At 37.8% G+C, this 17,124-nt stretch overlaps 1 protein-coding gene across 2 annotated transcripts; it reads left to right on the top strand.

Annotated features, from left to right (window-relative positions):
* Window positions 1-914: 914 nt before the first annotated feature.
* apol (apolipoprotein L) lies at window positions 915-6,946 on the top strand. Of its 2 annotated transcripts, none has more exons than XM_026164089.1 (5): window positions 915-1,045; window positions 1,232-1,298; window positions 3,487-4,077; window positions 4,170-4,289; window positions 5,289-6,946. In XM_026164089.1, the coding sequence occupies exons 2-5, from the start codon at window positions 1,285-1,287 to the stop codon at window positions 6,283-6,285; spliced, it is 1,722 nt and encodes a 573-aa protein (XP_026019874.1). In that variant the 5' UTR covers window positions 915-1,045; window positions 1,232-1,284; the 3' UTR covers window positions 6,286-6,946. The 2 variants fall into 2 exon arrangements, with proteins under 2 accessions (XP_026019874.1, XP_026019875.1); XM_026164090.1 differs by lacking the exon at window positions 915-1,045 and adding an exon at window positions 1,062-1,117.
* Window positions 6,947-17,124: the final 10,178 nt, after the last annotated feature.

Raw genomic sequence — 17,124 nt, 5'->3', positions numbered from 1 at the left:
ATGCTAACCAGTACTGGACATGGAGATGGACAGGGGCATGCCCAGAGGGGGGCGTAAAATATGATTGGTTCCTACTTATGCCCTGCTCAAGGAATGCTTTTGGACTGGAGTACTGCTAAATGTGCAGTATCCAGTGCCCACTAGATGACAGCATAGATAGAATCATATTGAAATTTAATGAGAACATTTAGTTAGGTTATTTTACTGAACTACAGATTTAACGTACTTCAGTATTCTGCATCTACTTCTCTAAAATTTGGATGCAAATGTTTTACTTTATACCCCATACACCATTTAATTTAAAGCTGTAGCTAGTAATTTATTATTTGCACATTTGAAAGTAAAAAACTCTAATAATTAATTATGATGTATATAAGTAGTATTTACATTAATGAATCCAATATTAAGGAGGATTATGGCTTTTACTCACCCGCTTCTTTCACCACTTTGCAAAACAGTGTTGTTCACATGTATAACACTATTTGTGGGAGTGTAAAAGGTCGCATATGAGCTCAGAAATCATGACCAGTGTTTGACATACCGGTTTCGTTCTCTTGATGTTAAATAGTGTTATTCTTCACCCCCCCCCCCCCCCCCACACAAAAAACCCCGCAGGATGTGGCAGGATGGGTTAGTTTCGATTATGCATGTACATCCGTCTCCCCCGTACTTTGAGGTGGTGTGTTCGAGTTCATTTGGAAGGGAAACGTGGATAAAAAAAAGAGAAAGAAAAAGAAATCTGATAAATACTTGGCTGAAAATTGGGGCATTTTCAGGAAAACACGGTGTACAATAAACACTGTATCATAAAATTCTTTACGATTTAAGGGGGAACATGTTTGTTGTGTTTTCATTAAGAAAAGTCCTTTCAGTCACCACTTTTATTTTCCGATAACACTTGAAGGCAGCATCAGGAAACCAGTTGATCAAGACGAGCAAGTTGTTGTTGTTGCCTGAACGTCAAATGTCGCTACTAAACTTTTTCACCCTCCTTAACAAACAAAAGTCAGCTGACTGTCGATGATCCAAGGTGTTACACAAACAGGTGTGGCTCATAATGTGGAGAAATGAAAACGAAACTTAACATTTGTGACCGGGCAGTTTAATTACTGAGTGGGTACGCAGTTATTTCAGCAGGTCCACTCGAGGCGTGGTATTGGGAGCTTGTTAATTTCTACAACAGCTGGACTGCGGGCTTCAGATCCATCCTGTTCTTGTTTCCTTTGCGCAGATAAAGGTGAGACCTCCGCGAGGACCTGAACACAACACACAGAGAAGAAGAAGATGTCTGAGGCAAGGTAAGGCGGCTCATGGTGCACGGAAAACTTTTAGAGTGCATGTAGTAAAATACATATATGTACTGATTAAGTGACAGACTAGAACAAAACACGGAAGAAACTATTTTAAAGACACACCCAGCGACTTTAAAAGAATCGTTGGAGGAACAGGACCACTTTACTTCTACGTATCTACTCTTTCACTTTAATCAGCTGCAGTTCCGGTTACATCCAAGTTTTCATGTTAGATTTAATTTTAAAAACTTGTGATGGGACTGCTGGTTTTTACACGAAAACGTGTCTCTTTGTTAGCAGTTAGACTTTTAGTCTTTTTTCATATTTTAATCTTTTAAACCTAAAAAATGTACAAATATGCAATGTCCCCTCCCAAAAAACATATCTTTGCTTTTTTCTTTCTTTTCATCACAATGACTCCTTACATAAACGTTTGGAGGGGCTATAGAAAAAATTTATACAGAGATGTATTAAAGGACAAAGTTTGTGGTTAAGTCATAAACACTGCAACTGTAACAGACATGATACATGAGCACTGTTGCATTAATATTAACAATCTGCTAATGAGTGTGCTGCTAATTAATATCCCAGGTGTTTTTCTACCACTCTAAACATTGAGGCCTGAAGAAAATACCTCTAGGGCAAAATGACTTAGTCACATTAATGTTACCTGCTTATGCATGTCTGAAGTCGGGCTTTATAATAAGTAATAAAAGTCCCATCAGGACAGGAATTGGGTGACAAATATTCAAGTTTAAATAAATTTGAAACGGATGAAACAGAATATCCACAGTACACACCCAAAGAAGAAGAAGAGCTATATCTTCTGTTGGTGTACAGCAACAGCACCAGGACAAAACAGAGGAAATGTATAAAAAAGAGAAACCACAGAATTGCAGTACACCATTTTATTAAAACCTGTCCTAATAACTCCATTTACTGACCCATAGCCTTTTGTAATTTGGCGCCATCTAGTGGTTATATTATAAAAAAACAGCTACTAAAATACAAAATAGGGACTTTCAGGCCTTTGTTGGTACAAAACCAGTTTGTGTATCTGAGCTAATAAAAGTCCACAACTGGGAGACCCTTTGTTAATCAAACAATGACAAACCCTTGCTGAGGTTTAGTTGCATGTTATTTAAAAATCTCTGTAATAATAGTGCATTTTTAGAATAAAGACAAGAACTAGAACAATAGACACAATATAACAAACCCCAACTGTGTAATAGTATACCTACTAAAAATGGTTCAAAAAGTTTTCAAGTACTTAAATTACAAAACAAACATATAAATGTTTAAAGGGTACATTAATACCAAATCTACATTTTTACCATCAGTCTTAAGCAGGAGTAGGACTGTCCTTTGGTGCCAAAGAGTGCTGACACTTGTTGTCATCTTTTGCTTTCCCCTGGGCACTGTTATCACTTAAAACCCCCCCAAAAAAACAACCCCGTTATCGTTACTTCAAACTGACTATGAAGAAAGTCTATATGATTATTTTGGATCCTGCATCAAATCCACAGTGAGACATCTGTGTAGGTGTAGGCTCTCAGTCATCCAGGTCATGGTAGTGGAAGGATTTTTTTTTTTTTTTTTTTTTTTTTTTTTTTTTGCCTGTCCCATTTGGTTCTTTAGCCGTCAGAATTGTTGTCTGAAGACCAACAAGGATACCCAATGGATTTACTTTGCCAAATGGTCATCACGGCCTTGCCGTATGGGTCCATTTGATTAACCTTTGTTGTTATTATTTATTTTATTTTATTTTCAGTTGTTACAGATGGGACAGACATGACTGAGGGATAGGAAAGGGAGAGGAAGGAAAAGAAAAACAGAAGGGAAGAGGGACAGTGCGAAAGGGCACTTAAAAAGAGAAAGACAATCCTGTGAGATGTTAGCCCAAGATTAAACAAAGATTCTTCCACAAATTGAATTTTTGGTACAAAATCTCTAATATTAGCTATTGTGGACAAAGTGCCTACCCACTTAGCACTACTAGCAAAACAAAATCTGAAGTATTTTTTGGTTTGTGTTGGACTCTGTGCTGTGCTGTACATTTTAAATAAAAGTGTTTAAACTATTAAAGTTGTTATGTAGTGCACTTTATACTGAGCTCTGCGACCGAGCTGTCATGTACAAGTTTTGTTTGAATTCCCCTAGAAACCTCACAAACAGATGATGCTTTGTGTTACAGAAAGGAGCTACAGGAGGCCTTGTGCCGCTACACCACAGACACCCTCACCTACATCCACACAGTGAGAGCATTCTGTGAGATGTTCTCTAAATGGATGCTCTGGAGAGACACCGAGGTAGAAATGATGAGGGATATCAAAGATAGACTTGAAGCACTTGACCTAAACGTCAACCATGTTACTAAATCAGAGGAAAAAGGTAAAGCCTTTGTGGAGTATATGAAGAGCAAGGTGACTGTGAATGTAGACAGCAAGCGTGTAGAGCTGGAGAATGAGCTGACTGAAGTGTTGAATGACACTGCAAGTGGCCTGGAGAGTCTCAGCAGCTTCCTGGATGCAGTGGAGAAGCTGGCAGTGACCTCGCTGCATGTGTTCACGGAGAACCAGGTGTTACAACTTCCAGAAGGGATCAGTCCTGAGTATGTTCAGGCTGTCATCTTGGCTGCACGAGTGATCTGTCCTCTGCTGCTGGAGTTTAAAAGAGACGACAACGTCTTCTTCCTTCCCAAACTCCAGAATGTGGAAGTGCTGGCATATCAGCTGGACAGATACATACAGACCTCCAAGACAATCTGTGAGAAGTTGGACAAAAGGTAAACAAATAAATGATATACAAAATATTAAGGAATTTTGCACATTAAGTATCATCTATTGTATAAAATAAGTTGACCTGCGTTCTTCACAGCTGCTTCAGTGACTTTGGTCTGAAGATGGCTGTAGAAACTGTGGTTGATCTTGATGTGGATTTGTCTGAGGATGACGTACAGAGAATGCTTGATCACGTAAATCAGCTCGATGAGATCAGGTAAGTTTTTCTGTTCCCAAATATGTGTCAGTGCAGAACTTGTTTTTTCTTTTTTTTTCTTCATCTCAGGGCTCAGATACTGCTGGTGTCCTACAGGCCTGCATAAGATGTCCTTTGATGTTGGTGCTGTGACGTAGACATTGCCGCTGCAGTGAGACCGGTTTCACTCCTAGTGCATCAGGGGTCTTGAACTCCAGGCCTCGATGGCCAGTGTCCTGCAGGTTTTAGATCTCACCCTGGGCCAACACACCTGAAACAAATGATGAGTTCATTACCAGGCCTCCAGAGAACTTCAAGACAAGTTGAGGAGATAATTTTGCCATTTAAATCAGCTGTGTTGGATCAAGGACACATCTAAAACCTGCAGGACACTGCCCCTCGAGGCCTGGAGTTCGAGACCCCTGATAAACATGCTTGCCTGGACACTACACTATACAAAAAACGATGTAGCTTCTGGATCTGAAAAGTGAAGCCATTGTAGATGTTTCTTAACCTCCTAGGACCTGGCGTCCACATATGTGGACATAACAATTTGGGTTGTCTAGACCAAAATACAAAATTTTGCTCTACAAGGTCCTGATATCCACTTACGAGGACATTATACTGCCACTGCTCTATCAAAATTTAAAACGAATGTCCTCATATGTGGATCTCATTTCTCTCAGAAACAAAAATCAGGTAAAAAAAAAAAAAAAAATCAAGTAATTCTTTGTTTTTTACATTCACCAGGTCCCAATCAGCCCAAATAGCAAAGAGAAATTAAAAATGCATGACTTGAAAGAGTTTGGGTCGTAGGAGGTTAAACCTCTAGTCTTGTTCATGGGCTGCAGGGAGGACTTATATCCCTGCAACCAAAAAAATGTTTTGCAGGACACGTGACATGTTTTTGTTGGTCATGTAACCTTAAAAACTAAACCTAAATATTGTTAATATTGCAATAACATGGTGACATTTTAAAATGTGTCACCCCACTAATTCTTTTTAAATTTCTTCTCTCAGGATGAACGAGCAGTTCCGAATGGTGTTCTTGTTCCAGGAGGAACCGTGCCATGGGTTCATTAGTGAGTTCGACAAGCGACAGCCCACCATGCTGCAGTTTCTAAAGGAGCTGGAGGAGACAGCTGTTCAGTTAGACAAAATGAATAAGGGGGCAAAGATTTCCAGTGTGGCAGGCAGCTCCGTGGGGGCAGTTGGAGGTGTGCTGTCCATTGTTGGTTTGGCATTAATTCCTTTCACAGCAGGAGTTTCTCTAGCTTTGACAATGACTGGAGTCGGGCTGGGAATCACCAGTGGAGTCAACAGTGTTGTGACCACTGCAACAGAGGTTGGAGTAAATGCTACACAACGAAAGAAAGCCTCTGAAGTCTTCAAGAACTTTATGGAGGATGTACAGAGTCTCCAGAGTTGTCTGGAGGAGGTTACCAGTCAAACCATCGCCAAACTGGACGCACTTGACATAAATATAGTTGTGGGAGTTGGCAAGATTGCCAAAAACGCTGGTGCTATTGGAAAGGGTATTGATGCACTTGTTGATAGCGCTTCTGCTGTTAAGATGTTACAAACTGAAGAGCTGCTCACGAGTGCTGGGAAAGTTGTGGCTCAAGAAGGACAAGCCTTACGTAATGCACCCAGGGTTGCTTCAGATATCCCAGATATTGGTCAGGCAGCAGCCAAAGGGACCCTTGCACTCTCCAAGTCAGCAAGAGCAGGTCTCATTGCAGTTAATGCTCTCTTCCTCGGCATGGATATTTTCTTCATCTGTAAAGACAGCATCAGTCTGGCTAAAGGCAGCGAGACTGAAGTCTCACAATTTATCAGAGCCAGAGCTGCACTTTGGAGTTCAGAGATCGACTCATGGCAGAAGATGCATGACTCTCTGAATGAAGGTTTGCCAACATCAGAAAAAAAGAAGGCTGTTCTGGAGATTCCAATTTATCTGGAGATGGAGGTGAAGAAACAGAGTGAAGCAGAAAGGGTAGAACCATCTGCTGAATGATTAAAAAAAAAACTGCAATGAAACAGTTGTAAATTACTGATCACTGAAGTGCTCGACTCATGCTGATTGAAACTATGATCAGATCATAGAGCCGTTTAATGTGGAAAATGTTTGAAAGCAATCGTCAGACTGTAGGTCTTTTCAGTAACAGCACGCAGCGAGGCATCCTCATGCTGTAATTACATTAATTGCCAATAAGCCAACTGAAAAAAAATGTATATTCTAGAGTTGTGATTACTGCAATATCAAGTATCAGAGAAAATATCTGTCAATGCCAAATTTGAATAATATATGTGATTTGTACATAATTCTGCTGAACATTTTATTTGCACAGTGAAATATAAAACCGTATTAATAACATTATTTAATCAAGTATGCAATAAAATAAAAAAAATAATTACTTCCAGATATAAACTTTTTTTGTAATAGTTCTGTTATTACACAGTAATTACACGAAGTTCTGGTGCATAGATTTTAGAACAGATGAAATATTCTTGTACCAGTCTGACCAGTCTGCTGTGTGTGTACTGCACTGGTAATTTAACAGCAGCACTAATCACATGTAATGATCATAATGTAAATGTAATCTGTTTCTTTTTGTATAAATACTTGTATCCTTAAATTGTCCCTCTGTTGATATATAAACTTTTAACTGATCCAATGAAATGTGTTAATATCCAGAATTGTTTTAGTGAATATGATTAAAAAGCTATGCCTGTGGTCGATGATAGGCAGCAGATACTAGATGAAAACTCTAAAACAAAAAACAAAACAAAAAATAGATGTTGTAGTTTTTCTTGTTTAAGAATCAATATTTTACATAAAAATAGAATTTAAATTGTTGTCAGAACATTTAGTTGGACTCTCTGGTAATGTGATAAACATGGATACCTTTTCCAGTGGCCTCTTACACATTTGCAAGCTTCACTTATAAAACATGTCACAGTTGTAATTACAGTTTCAAAAGCAAATATATGATGATGAAATCTTCCAGATGAAGCAAAACAAAATTCCCACAACTGTGATGCTCTTAATTTTATTGCTACAGTATTTAACAAGGTCATTATTGGTATATGTGCATATTGTCCTTAAAGTAAAACAAACAGACAAATAAACGTACAAGTAAAACCCACTTTTAGTCAGTAATTTGATGTGACAGTTGAAAATGTAAATTCCAACAACCAAAAACTCAGCAGTCATTGTTCTTGCTGAACGTGGTGCTGAGATAAAAGTACAAGGAAAAACAGAGTGAACAGAAAGTGAGTCAAAGAAAAAGAAATACAAAGACAGAGGTTATCAGAAGCAGATGTGGTTGTGGTGGGTGAAGAAACTGCTGCAAGATGCTGAAGCAACAATTTCAAGTAATGCAAGTATTGCAATATGTAACAACAACAAATGTTTCTCAGTTGAAAGCAAAGATTTCTTTTAAGATTTGAAATAAATTCATAAACTAATATATTTGCATGTATGCACAGTTCTGGTTGGATCCCAGCTGCTGTATCATCAGTAATGCAATAAGTTGCACTGTTCCTCCTCTTATGTTAGGTGTTTTACAGGATAATCAATGTTTCACGTAATTCAGTCAGTCATATGATAAAGGAACAGGAGCGCAAAATGCAAACAGGGATTAGATGGTTTACAGTTGGCTGACATCATAGAAGTAGACACCTTTTTAAATCTGTTCTCACACCTAAAGCAACCTGTTACACTTTTGTTTGGTTTGCAAGCTTCAGATTAAAATCTTCCCACAGCTGTGGTTACAGCCCGAGAGGCAGAGATCTGATATAGGCACATCCTGCTGAAGATAAAGTAAATTCAAACAATGGTGAAAGTAAATTTTTTTATCACATCGTGTTTAACATGACTATTACTGATATAACCTCACAGGTACACCTTGTTGTTACTACGTTGGACCCCTCTTGCCTTCAAAACTGCCTTAATTTTTGTAAAAAAGTAAAGAGGTTTTGTAAGCCACACATTGCTTTAATCAAGTACATGTACATTTAAACATGGTTTTAGCTGTCAAAGAGCAAAACAAAGAACTGAATAACAATAAAAATTCACAGATTTTATTACTTAAAATATATATATGAAAAAATGAAAAAACATTGTTTTATTATGTTATATATTTATATCTCCCCAGTGGAATCAACAGTGCTGTGACCACTGCAGCAGAGATTGGAGTTAAACGCACACAGAAAAGCAAAGTCAATGATGTCCTCCCGAAGTTCATGGAAGATGTGCAAAGTATTCAGGATTGTCTGGGAGAGGTAATCAATCAACCAACTGCTGACAAAGAAGTGGGTTTTTATAAAGATATGTGCATTGGCTTTAAACAAGTTGGGTCAGTTGGACTGAGGATTCGATCACTGGTTAGAGATGCTTCAGATGTTAAATTGATAAAATCTAAAAACCTGATTACAGGTTGTGGTAAGATGGTGGCCCAGGAAAGTAAAGCCCCCAAGATGGCCTCAGAAATCCCAGAAGTGGGTCTGGCAGCATTCAAAGGGTCACTTGCTCTCTCAAAGACAGCCAGAGCAGCTCTCATTGCACTCAATGCTTTCTTTCTTGGATTAGATATCTTTTTCATCTGTAAAGACAGCATCAGTCTGGCTAAAGGCAGCAAAACTAAGATCTCACAATTCATCAGAGCAAAAGCTGCACTTTGGAGCTCAGAAATAGACTCATGGCAAAAGATCTGTAACTCTCTGAATGAAGGTCTGAAGACAGAAGACAAAAAGAAAGCTTTCCTAGAGATTCCATTTTATACAGCAATGAAGAGACAAGTACAGAAAAAAAAACAGTCTGTGTCTTTTGAGAACAAACAAAGGGACAGAGAACTGAAATTCCAATTTTTTTTTTATTTAATTATGGTGGTTCTAGGAGGCTTATTAGGGTTTGCTACATGGGTCTGTGATGCATTTAGCAATTAGACATGAGAGTACTTAAGGTGAGGCCAAAGAGTATAAAAGTGTGCCACTTTGTCTTTGGTCTTAGTGGCTAGTGTGTGGACCTATGTGGAAATTCTGACTGATTCCTTGAGCTATACTCTCTTTCTTGGTCAGGACCAAAGCTTTGCTAACATCTTTCTTGTTGCTCTCAGAAATAGCAGCGTAGCAATATTAATTTAGACTTTGTAATAATTTGTTTTGTTTCTGATTCTGATTAAGACAGCCCATATAAAAGAAATAGTAAAAACTTATATGATTTACTCATGAAAGTGTCCACTTTCTCATTACTTTCATATATTGTTTTAGTAAATATCCAAAACATACAAGTTTCATTATATAATTTTTCAAGGGATCTTATATCTGTTTTCACTCTTGTATGCTTTTCATACAAGTTTCACACAAGACAGATACAAACTTTATAAGATTTATATATATCTTTTCCATATGGGAGACAAGTTCACTTATAACTTGTCTTTCTCTTAAATATTTACCCACCAATAAAAGCAAAAACAAATAACAAATATTTTATTTCAACAAATATATAAATCTCTTTTCCACCAAGGATGGACCCACTGGGACAGTTTGGCAGTATCCTTTGCGTGTCTTTAGACTTGGACTAGTGTCCAAAACACTAGATCAGCAAAAATGTCAGAATATACACTCTTTTCCTCATTAATGATGCCTAATGATGAAAAACTAAGGATTCTACACTTGCCATTTTATCCTTTTATAAAGAGTTAGATTTTTAGAGAAAAACAAATTAAACTTTCATCTGATCAAAGTGAAACATAAATTTGAGTTATAGGGTAATCGATCAGTAAACAGACAGGACTGCATTAGATGGGAAAACTGAACCACAGTGTGCTCCACTGTTTTCTAAATGTATGCTATAGTGCAAACGTCATGCAGCAATACATTTTATTAATAATATTACGGAGATATAAATGATATAAATGTGACAATGAGAAGATGAATCATATCAGAATTTTTTCCCTTTTTCTTTTGTGAATTCTGTGATTAAGTTTAAAAACTGGAATCTGCTTTTCAAAGCTTTGGTCTTAACTGATTACAGGCTGTTTACGAGCTGTGATTTTTGGTCATTAGTTTGTTTCTTTTTTTGAAATTGTATTCGCAATGTGTTTTATGCTTTACTATTTTCATTATATAGCAAGTAACATTAAGTAAAATTCAAATTATCTGTACGGTACGCGGATTCTAAATTTAATACAGATAAATCTTATAAATTTTGGAAAATTATTTTTTTCATTAGATTAACGGAATTAAGACTGGACTTCGGTCTTCAGTACTGTTTGGAGGGCTGCGTGTGCCCCAAGACTCCTGGGTCCTCTGTCTGCCTCTGGCACCTGAGGAGCATTATTGAGTACAAACACAAACACTAATGCACATGTTTACCATATTTTTTTCATTTCTTTTTCAGGTATTGCTTGTTTTTTGTAGTAATCGTGAGCGAGATTAAAGAGATCAGCAATAAGGTCGTCATCATACTCAATCATATCCATGCCGTGCCATATCGCACCATCGGCCCCTCTGGCCAACACCAGTAGGTGGTAGAGTAAAGTGTCTTGCCCAGGGACACAACGACCAGGACAGAGAGCCCTTCCGGTTACAGATGTGCTTCCCAACCCCCTGAGCCACGGTTGCCCCATCATATAAGGCTTATAATAATATAAGGCTTACGTGATTTACTCATGAAAGTGGACACTTTCATATATTGTTTTAGTAAGTATCCAAAACACACAAGTTTCATTTATATAATTTTTCTAGGGATCTTATATCTGTTTTCACTCTTGTATGCTTTTCATACAAGTTTCACACAAGACAGATACAAACTTTATGAGATTTATATATATCTTTTCCATATGGGAGGTAGTGAAGCAGTGACGTGCTGAATGAAGCTTCGGAGGTCATTTATCATGTGACTCTGTTCAGACGAACCAAGTCTTGGCGCAGTGTTTCTGAAGCAGTGTGTTAATTTTTTTTACACATGCTCCTGAGCTTCAGCTATAAACGGGCCATCACTATATGGCGCAATAACACTACTTTTAGAAGTAAATTTTTCCAAACACTTACATTTACATGCATTTATTTAAATTTCCTTTTGTAGGGTTAGGAGTCGCCACCTCAGCATGCAGACAAGTTCTGTCGAGTCTTGCTGATGTCCTACTAATTTAATTCAGGTGTGTTGCAGCAGGGACACATTTAAACGTTTCTGGACACCGGCCCTCAAGGACTGGAGTTTGACACCTGTGCCTTACAGAGGAGCCACACCTTGAGATGTGGGCATGGTTTATATGTGGTTTTATCATTTTTAAGGTGAAAGCAAAACCAACCAAGTTGTAGCAATAACAGAAGCCACAAGCGCCAAGTGAAGAAAGTAGGAAGCTGGGGAAAAGGTAAAGACTCTTTACACTATTTAAAACTGGCAAGTTTATTTACAGCAAGGAATGAATAAAATAAAACCTGTACAATAATTTTGGCATGTAATACGTGTTCATAAATTATGTAAAGTATGTTCAAAGGACTGCACGGTGGTTAACACTGTTGCCTCACAGCAAGACGTTTCTGAGTTCAATTCCACCACATTTCCCGTGACCTGACACTGAGTGCACTGTTTAAATTTAAGACCAAAGGGAACATATGGTTAATCTTTGCAGTAGAGTCTTGTAAATAAACATCATACAGTGCTGTTGCTTTTGAAGCATTAGGAACAACATCACAAGTTTTCATTCAAAATATGGTTAGTTAGCCTCAATTTAGATCAAGGTGGTATACAGTTTAAAATACTGTTTGCGTCAAAATGTCCATAACAATTTTGGGCATCACAGGACAGTCTGAGGTGCAACCTGGTGGTGTCGGATGGACAGAAACATATTTTATGACTATTTTTTATTTAACCGTAGGTAATTCCATTGGGACTCAGTGTGTAATCTACAAGAGAGACCTGCTTCATAAACATAATGACCCAGAGATCTTCTTTTGATTAAGGTTAAGCGAATGTGGAGCCTGTCAGTGGTATCAGTTCCTTCATCTTACAGGAACTGCCTCCATACTCTCGCCCCATAAGGCCAGTCATTGTCGTGCAGCAGGAGAACCCTAGGATCCATATGGATACATAATGGCTGCCAGGGTGTCATTTTTGAGCCTGTGGAGGTGTTAGAAAAATGACAAATGACAAATGGAGACCAAGCAGAGGTGTAAAGCTTTACTTTACCTTGCAAGAGGAGTAACAGCATATATAGAGTCTATGCAGTATATACAGAAACATAAATTAGTCTGTCCGTCCCTCTTTATACACAGTGTTGGGAAGGTTACTTTTAAAATGTATTCCACTACAGATTACAGAATACATGCCCGAAAATGTATTTTGTAACATATTCCATTACATTACTTAATGAGAGTAACGTATTCTGAATACTTGGGATTACTTAATATGTTATCATGATTTTTATAACTACATGAATGTACTATTGCTGTGTGATTTATTACTATTACTTAAGGTTACTCGCCATACCAATTATTCTGCACGTATATAAAACAGGTCCGCGGCTCCGAATCATAGTAAACCGACCTCTGGCTAATACATCGGGCTCGTAGCCGAAAACTAGCTTTACTTTGTTGTCTGGGTCGACTTTGCTAGTGACAGACAGAGAGAGGCGTTGAAAGGCTTTGGAGGAAAACACGAACACAGCGTACAGTCGAGTCTTAATAGCTTACTTACAACTGGGCTCATCAGGCTCTCTTTTTGGCTGCAGTGGTTATTATTATATTTGCATGCTTCCATCTCAGGTTTCTGCTCGGTGACAGCTCGTACTTTTCGACTGTCCTTTTTCTTCCTCCTTCACGCTCACAGACACATAACGGGTATGGCAGTCCATTCTCCCTGCAGCACTGACTACACTGCCCATGAGGCTACATTCTGTAGGGCTATGCCTGTAACACTCTGGCTATTATCTTCATATTAGATCATTTTTTGAATAATCATTTAAAACCAATTTTTCACGTCATTATGCGGGCCACAAATAGAGCTGACATGGGCCGCGAGATTGAGACACAGGCATTAGAGCCTCTTAATGCGTGTTTTGTTTGGGTTTCCACAGGCGTGGACTTACCAAAAATAGAGAGGGCATAGCCTAACATATGAAGCAGGAAAAGGCCGCTGTGTAATCCATTTATTTCAACAAAGTAACTGTATTCTGAATGCCACCTTTTTAAACGGTAACTGTAACAGAATACAGTTACTCATATTTTGTATTTTAAATACGTAACGCTGCTACATGTATTCCATTACTCCCCAACACTGTTTATACACTTAGCCCCGCTCCCTAGTGACACAACATAAAGAATTCCTTCCCCATATGAGGAGATGTTTAAACAAGAGAAACTAGTGGGAGAAAATGTGTTTGCGACGAGTGTTAGCTATGTTTAGCTGGTTCATCATGTATTGTATAGCACAACTGATTGAAAATCAAATATTGCATAACTCTTCCAGCATTTTTCATCAAAAGGTCTGTGTATCCCTCCATGGATATGCCTCCCCAGACCCACCACCAAACTGGTCATGCTGAACAATGCTCTCCAAGGCTTCTCCAGACCCTTTCATGTTTGTCACATGAGCTCTAATCTATGAAAAGCATAGGATACCAATGGTGGACCTGCAATTTCTGGTATTAAATGGCAAATGGCAGTAAGGCTCCATGGTACCAGGCAATGAGTACAGGGCCCACCAGAGAACTTCAGGCTCTTAGGCCCCCCTCATGAGGTCTGTTTCTGATTGTTTGATCAGAGAAATTCACGCTTGTCTCCTGTTAAAGGTCATATTGGGGATCTAACTGGGCTTGTCCGATTCCTACTTGCAAAAAGGAACATATACCAGTCCTGCTGATGGGTTGAGGGCAGTTAGAAAAGATGAGGAGGGTAAAGATTTTATCTTTATCAGAAAAGAAATTATGAAATCTACATTGATTATTTATTTACTTGTTTTTTTCATTCATTCATTTTGTAAATACTCTGCAGTTGGTTTTTATTACGGTAAATCTTAACTGGATCTAATGTTTTCATTGGGTTAGGGTTAAATTTAAAATACAAATGGCAAATTCAGTTAAGATGTTATTAATATTAACTAAAATCTTGTAGCAACATTGTGATGCCTAAAATATGCTTCTAGTGATAACTTTAGATAAATGGATATATTCCCCTAACTAAACTACTATTACATTGTCTAGATCATAGGTGTTAAACTCCACTCCTCGAGGGATCGTGTCCTGAAACTTTTCTGTGTGTCCCTGCTGCAACACACCTTAATAAAATTAGTAGGTCATTAACAAGACTCGATAGAACTTGACTGCATGCTAAGGTGGCAGTTCAGCCATTTGATTCATGTTACAGCAGCTCATGAGTGAATGAACATGGTGCAATAACAGTACTTTTAGAAGTACAATTTTCCAAACACTTACATTTACTTAAATTTATTTAACATTACTTGAGTAGGGTAAGATTTGCCACTTCTGCATGCAGTCGAGTCCTATAGAGTCTTGCTAATGACCAGGTGTGTTGCAGTGGGGTCACATTTAAAAGTTTCAGGACAGCAGCCGTCAAGGACTGGAGTTCGACACCTCTAGTCTAGATGGTCATTTATCACACCAATGCAAAAAAACCAAAAGAAAAACAAAACCATTTTAGTACTTTTTGGCAACTGGAGAGCAATAGATCAACAGATCAATGCCTGTGAAGTACTTTAAATCTTAGTAGAGTCTCTACTCCCATAAAATCTGTAATTCATATGTTTATTTTCTTAATCACTTGTCTAGGTAAGGATTTAAAATTCATTAATTATTCACACAAAACCCAGTATTACATATATCAACACTCAAAATTTGACATTTATTAAATATGTTGAAATGTCATCTTTACAACCATGTTTTATTGTGGAATTTTAGTTCAGAGCCTCATCATAAATTCTGCTAGTATGCTTATCTTATCTGCTCTCTGCTCTGCTCAACCCCATGCTCTTCCTGCATACCTGTTGAAGTTATCACGTGTATGTGGGATGACCCTATCAGAGCGTTAGGTGTTTGTTCAGATAAGTGGCTGTAGCCAGAGCAAAAAAATTATGCAACACATATCTAATGAGAAAAATATCTGAACAGTACTTACTATTACCTTTGGAGACACTGTTAATGGTTATGTGACCTTAACCCAACTGTATTAACGTAAAACTTCATGAAATTGAGTAAAATGCTTTTCATTGAGGGTTTAAATTTTTTTTTTAAGTTTTAAAAAAAACTTTTATCTTTGCAGATTATATATAACAAGCAGGAAATAAAACCATATTTAGGTGGGTAGGAACTCTAACCATACCATTTCTTTTTTTGAATTTTTTCATTGTCAATTATGTAAATTCTGTGTTTGTTGGTCATCATAAATCCATTTACATGAGGACATGGTCTTGGAAACACCGTGTGGAGTTAGCATGTTCTCCCTGTGTTTGCATGCGCTTTCTTCAGATACTCTGGCTTCCTCCCAGAGTCCAAAGACATGCAGTCAGTGGGGTTAGGTTAATTGGTAACTCTAAATTGTTCATAAGTGTGAATGGCTGCCTGTTCCTATGTGTTAGCCCTGCAACAGGCTGGTGAACTGTCTAGTGTGTATTATGCTGCGGTAGGCTCCAGCCCCCCGATAAAGGATAAGTGGAAGAGATAGATTTATTATGTACTACCAAGTACGGAGAGTTATAACATGATAAAAACAAAGTTAAAAGAAAGCAGCAAAGGGTATGTTCTGGTATGTGATATGATAAGTTTTTCTTAGCCATTCCTTTAAAATGTGATTTTTAAAAAAGAAACCATAAAAAAAACTCTGGATTTTTTTCTTTTTCCAGCTGATAATTGAAGTCAACAAAAACCTCAGGATGTCAGAAACAAGGTAAAGTAAAAAACAAAACAGTTATGCTGAAGTATTAGCAAAAATGGTAATACTTAAATCTACTATATTAACAAAAATAATCACAGTCATATTCTAAGGATATTCAAATATGGAACAAGTCCAGATGTTTTTTCTACTGTCAACACATAACACATATACATAGGGAAATCAAAGACTGCAATGAATTATATGTATTTATTGTAGCTTCATACACTGTAATCACAACACTATACCACAAGAGGACAGTATTTGAAAGACTTCCAGATCCTTTATCTTACACCCCAGCAGCTTTTACCTAATGCTGTCAAAGGAAACCTATATAAGAAATCAAATGCATATCTCACCTTGGACAACACAGGGACAGCGTTAAAAACAGAGGTGTGACTGTCAGCATTTTTACACACCAGAGAAGGAGAAAGGACGGTCTGTAAGGGATACAAGTTACAATTTACACTTTCACTACTATCACTTTTAGATAAATCTGTGTTTTAAATATGCAGACATCCGTCTTATTATCATGAATCAAGGAAGAGCATTTCAATTTCATTGCTGAATTTGCATTAGCAATTATAAAGTCATATTACTGGCAGTGGCTGAATCATATCATAGAATACTTTGAATTCAATTCAATTCAATTTTATTTATATAGCGCCAAATCACAACAACGGTCGCCTCAAGGCGCTTTATATTGCACAGTAGATTGTACAAAAATAGATACAGAGAAAAACCCAACAATCATATGACCCCCTATGAGCAAGCAATTTGGTGGCAGTGGGAAGGAAAAACTCCCTTTTAACAGGAAAAAACCTCCGGCAGAACCAGGCTCAGGGAGGGGCGGGGCCATCTGCTGCGACCGGTTGGGGTGAGAGAACCCTTTTAGCACCCTGAGTTCTATTAGTAATTTAAATTTGGTTATTACTGCTCTTTGGGACCTTGGGGGTGCCTG

The sequence above is a fragment of the Astatotilapia calliptera genome, chromosome 4 (genome assembly GCF_900246225.1).
Source record: "Astatotilapia calliptera chromosome 4, fAstCal1.2, whole genome shotgun sequence".
Taxonomy (NCBI): domain Eukaryota; kingdom Metazoa; phylum Chordata; class Actinopteri; order Cichliformes; family Cichlidae; genus Astatotilapia; species Astatotilapia calliptera.
Note: the sequence above shows the minus strand (reverse complement) of the source record. Positions and strands in the feature narration are given on the sequence as shown.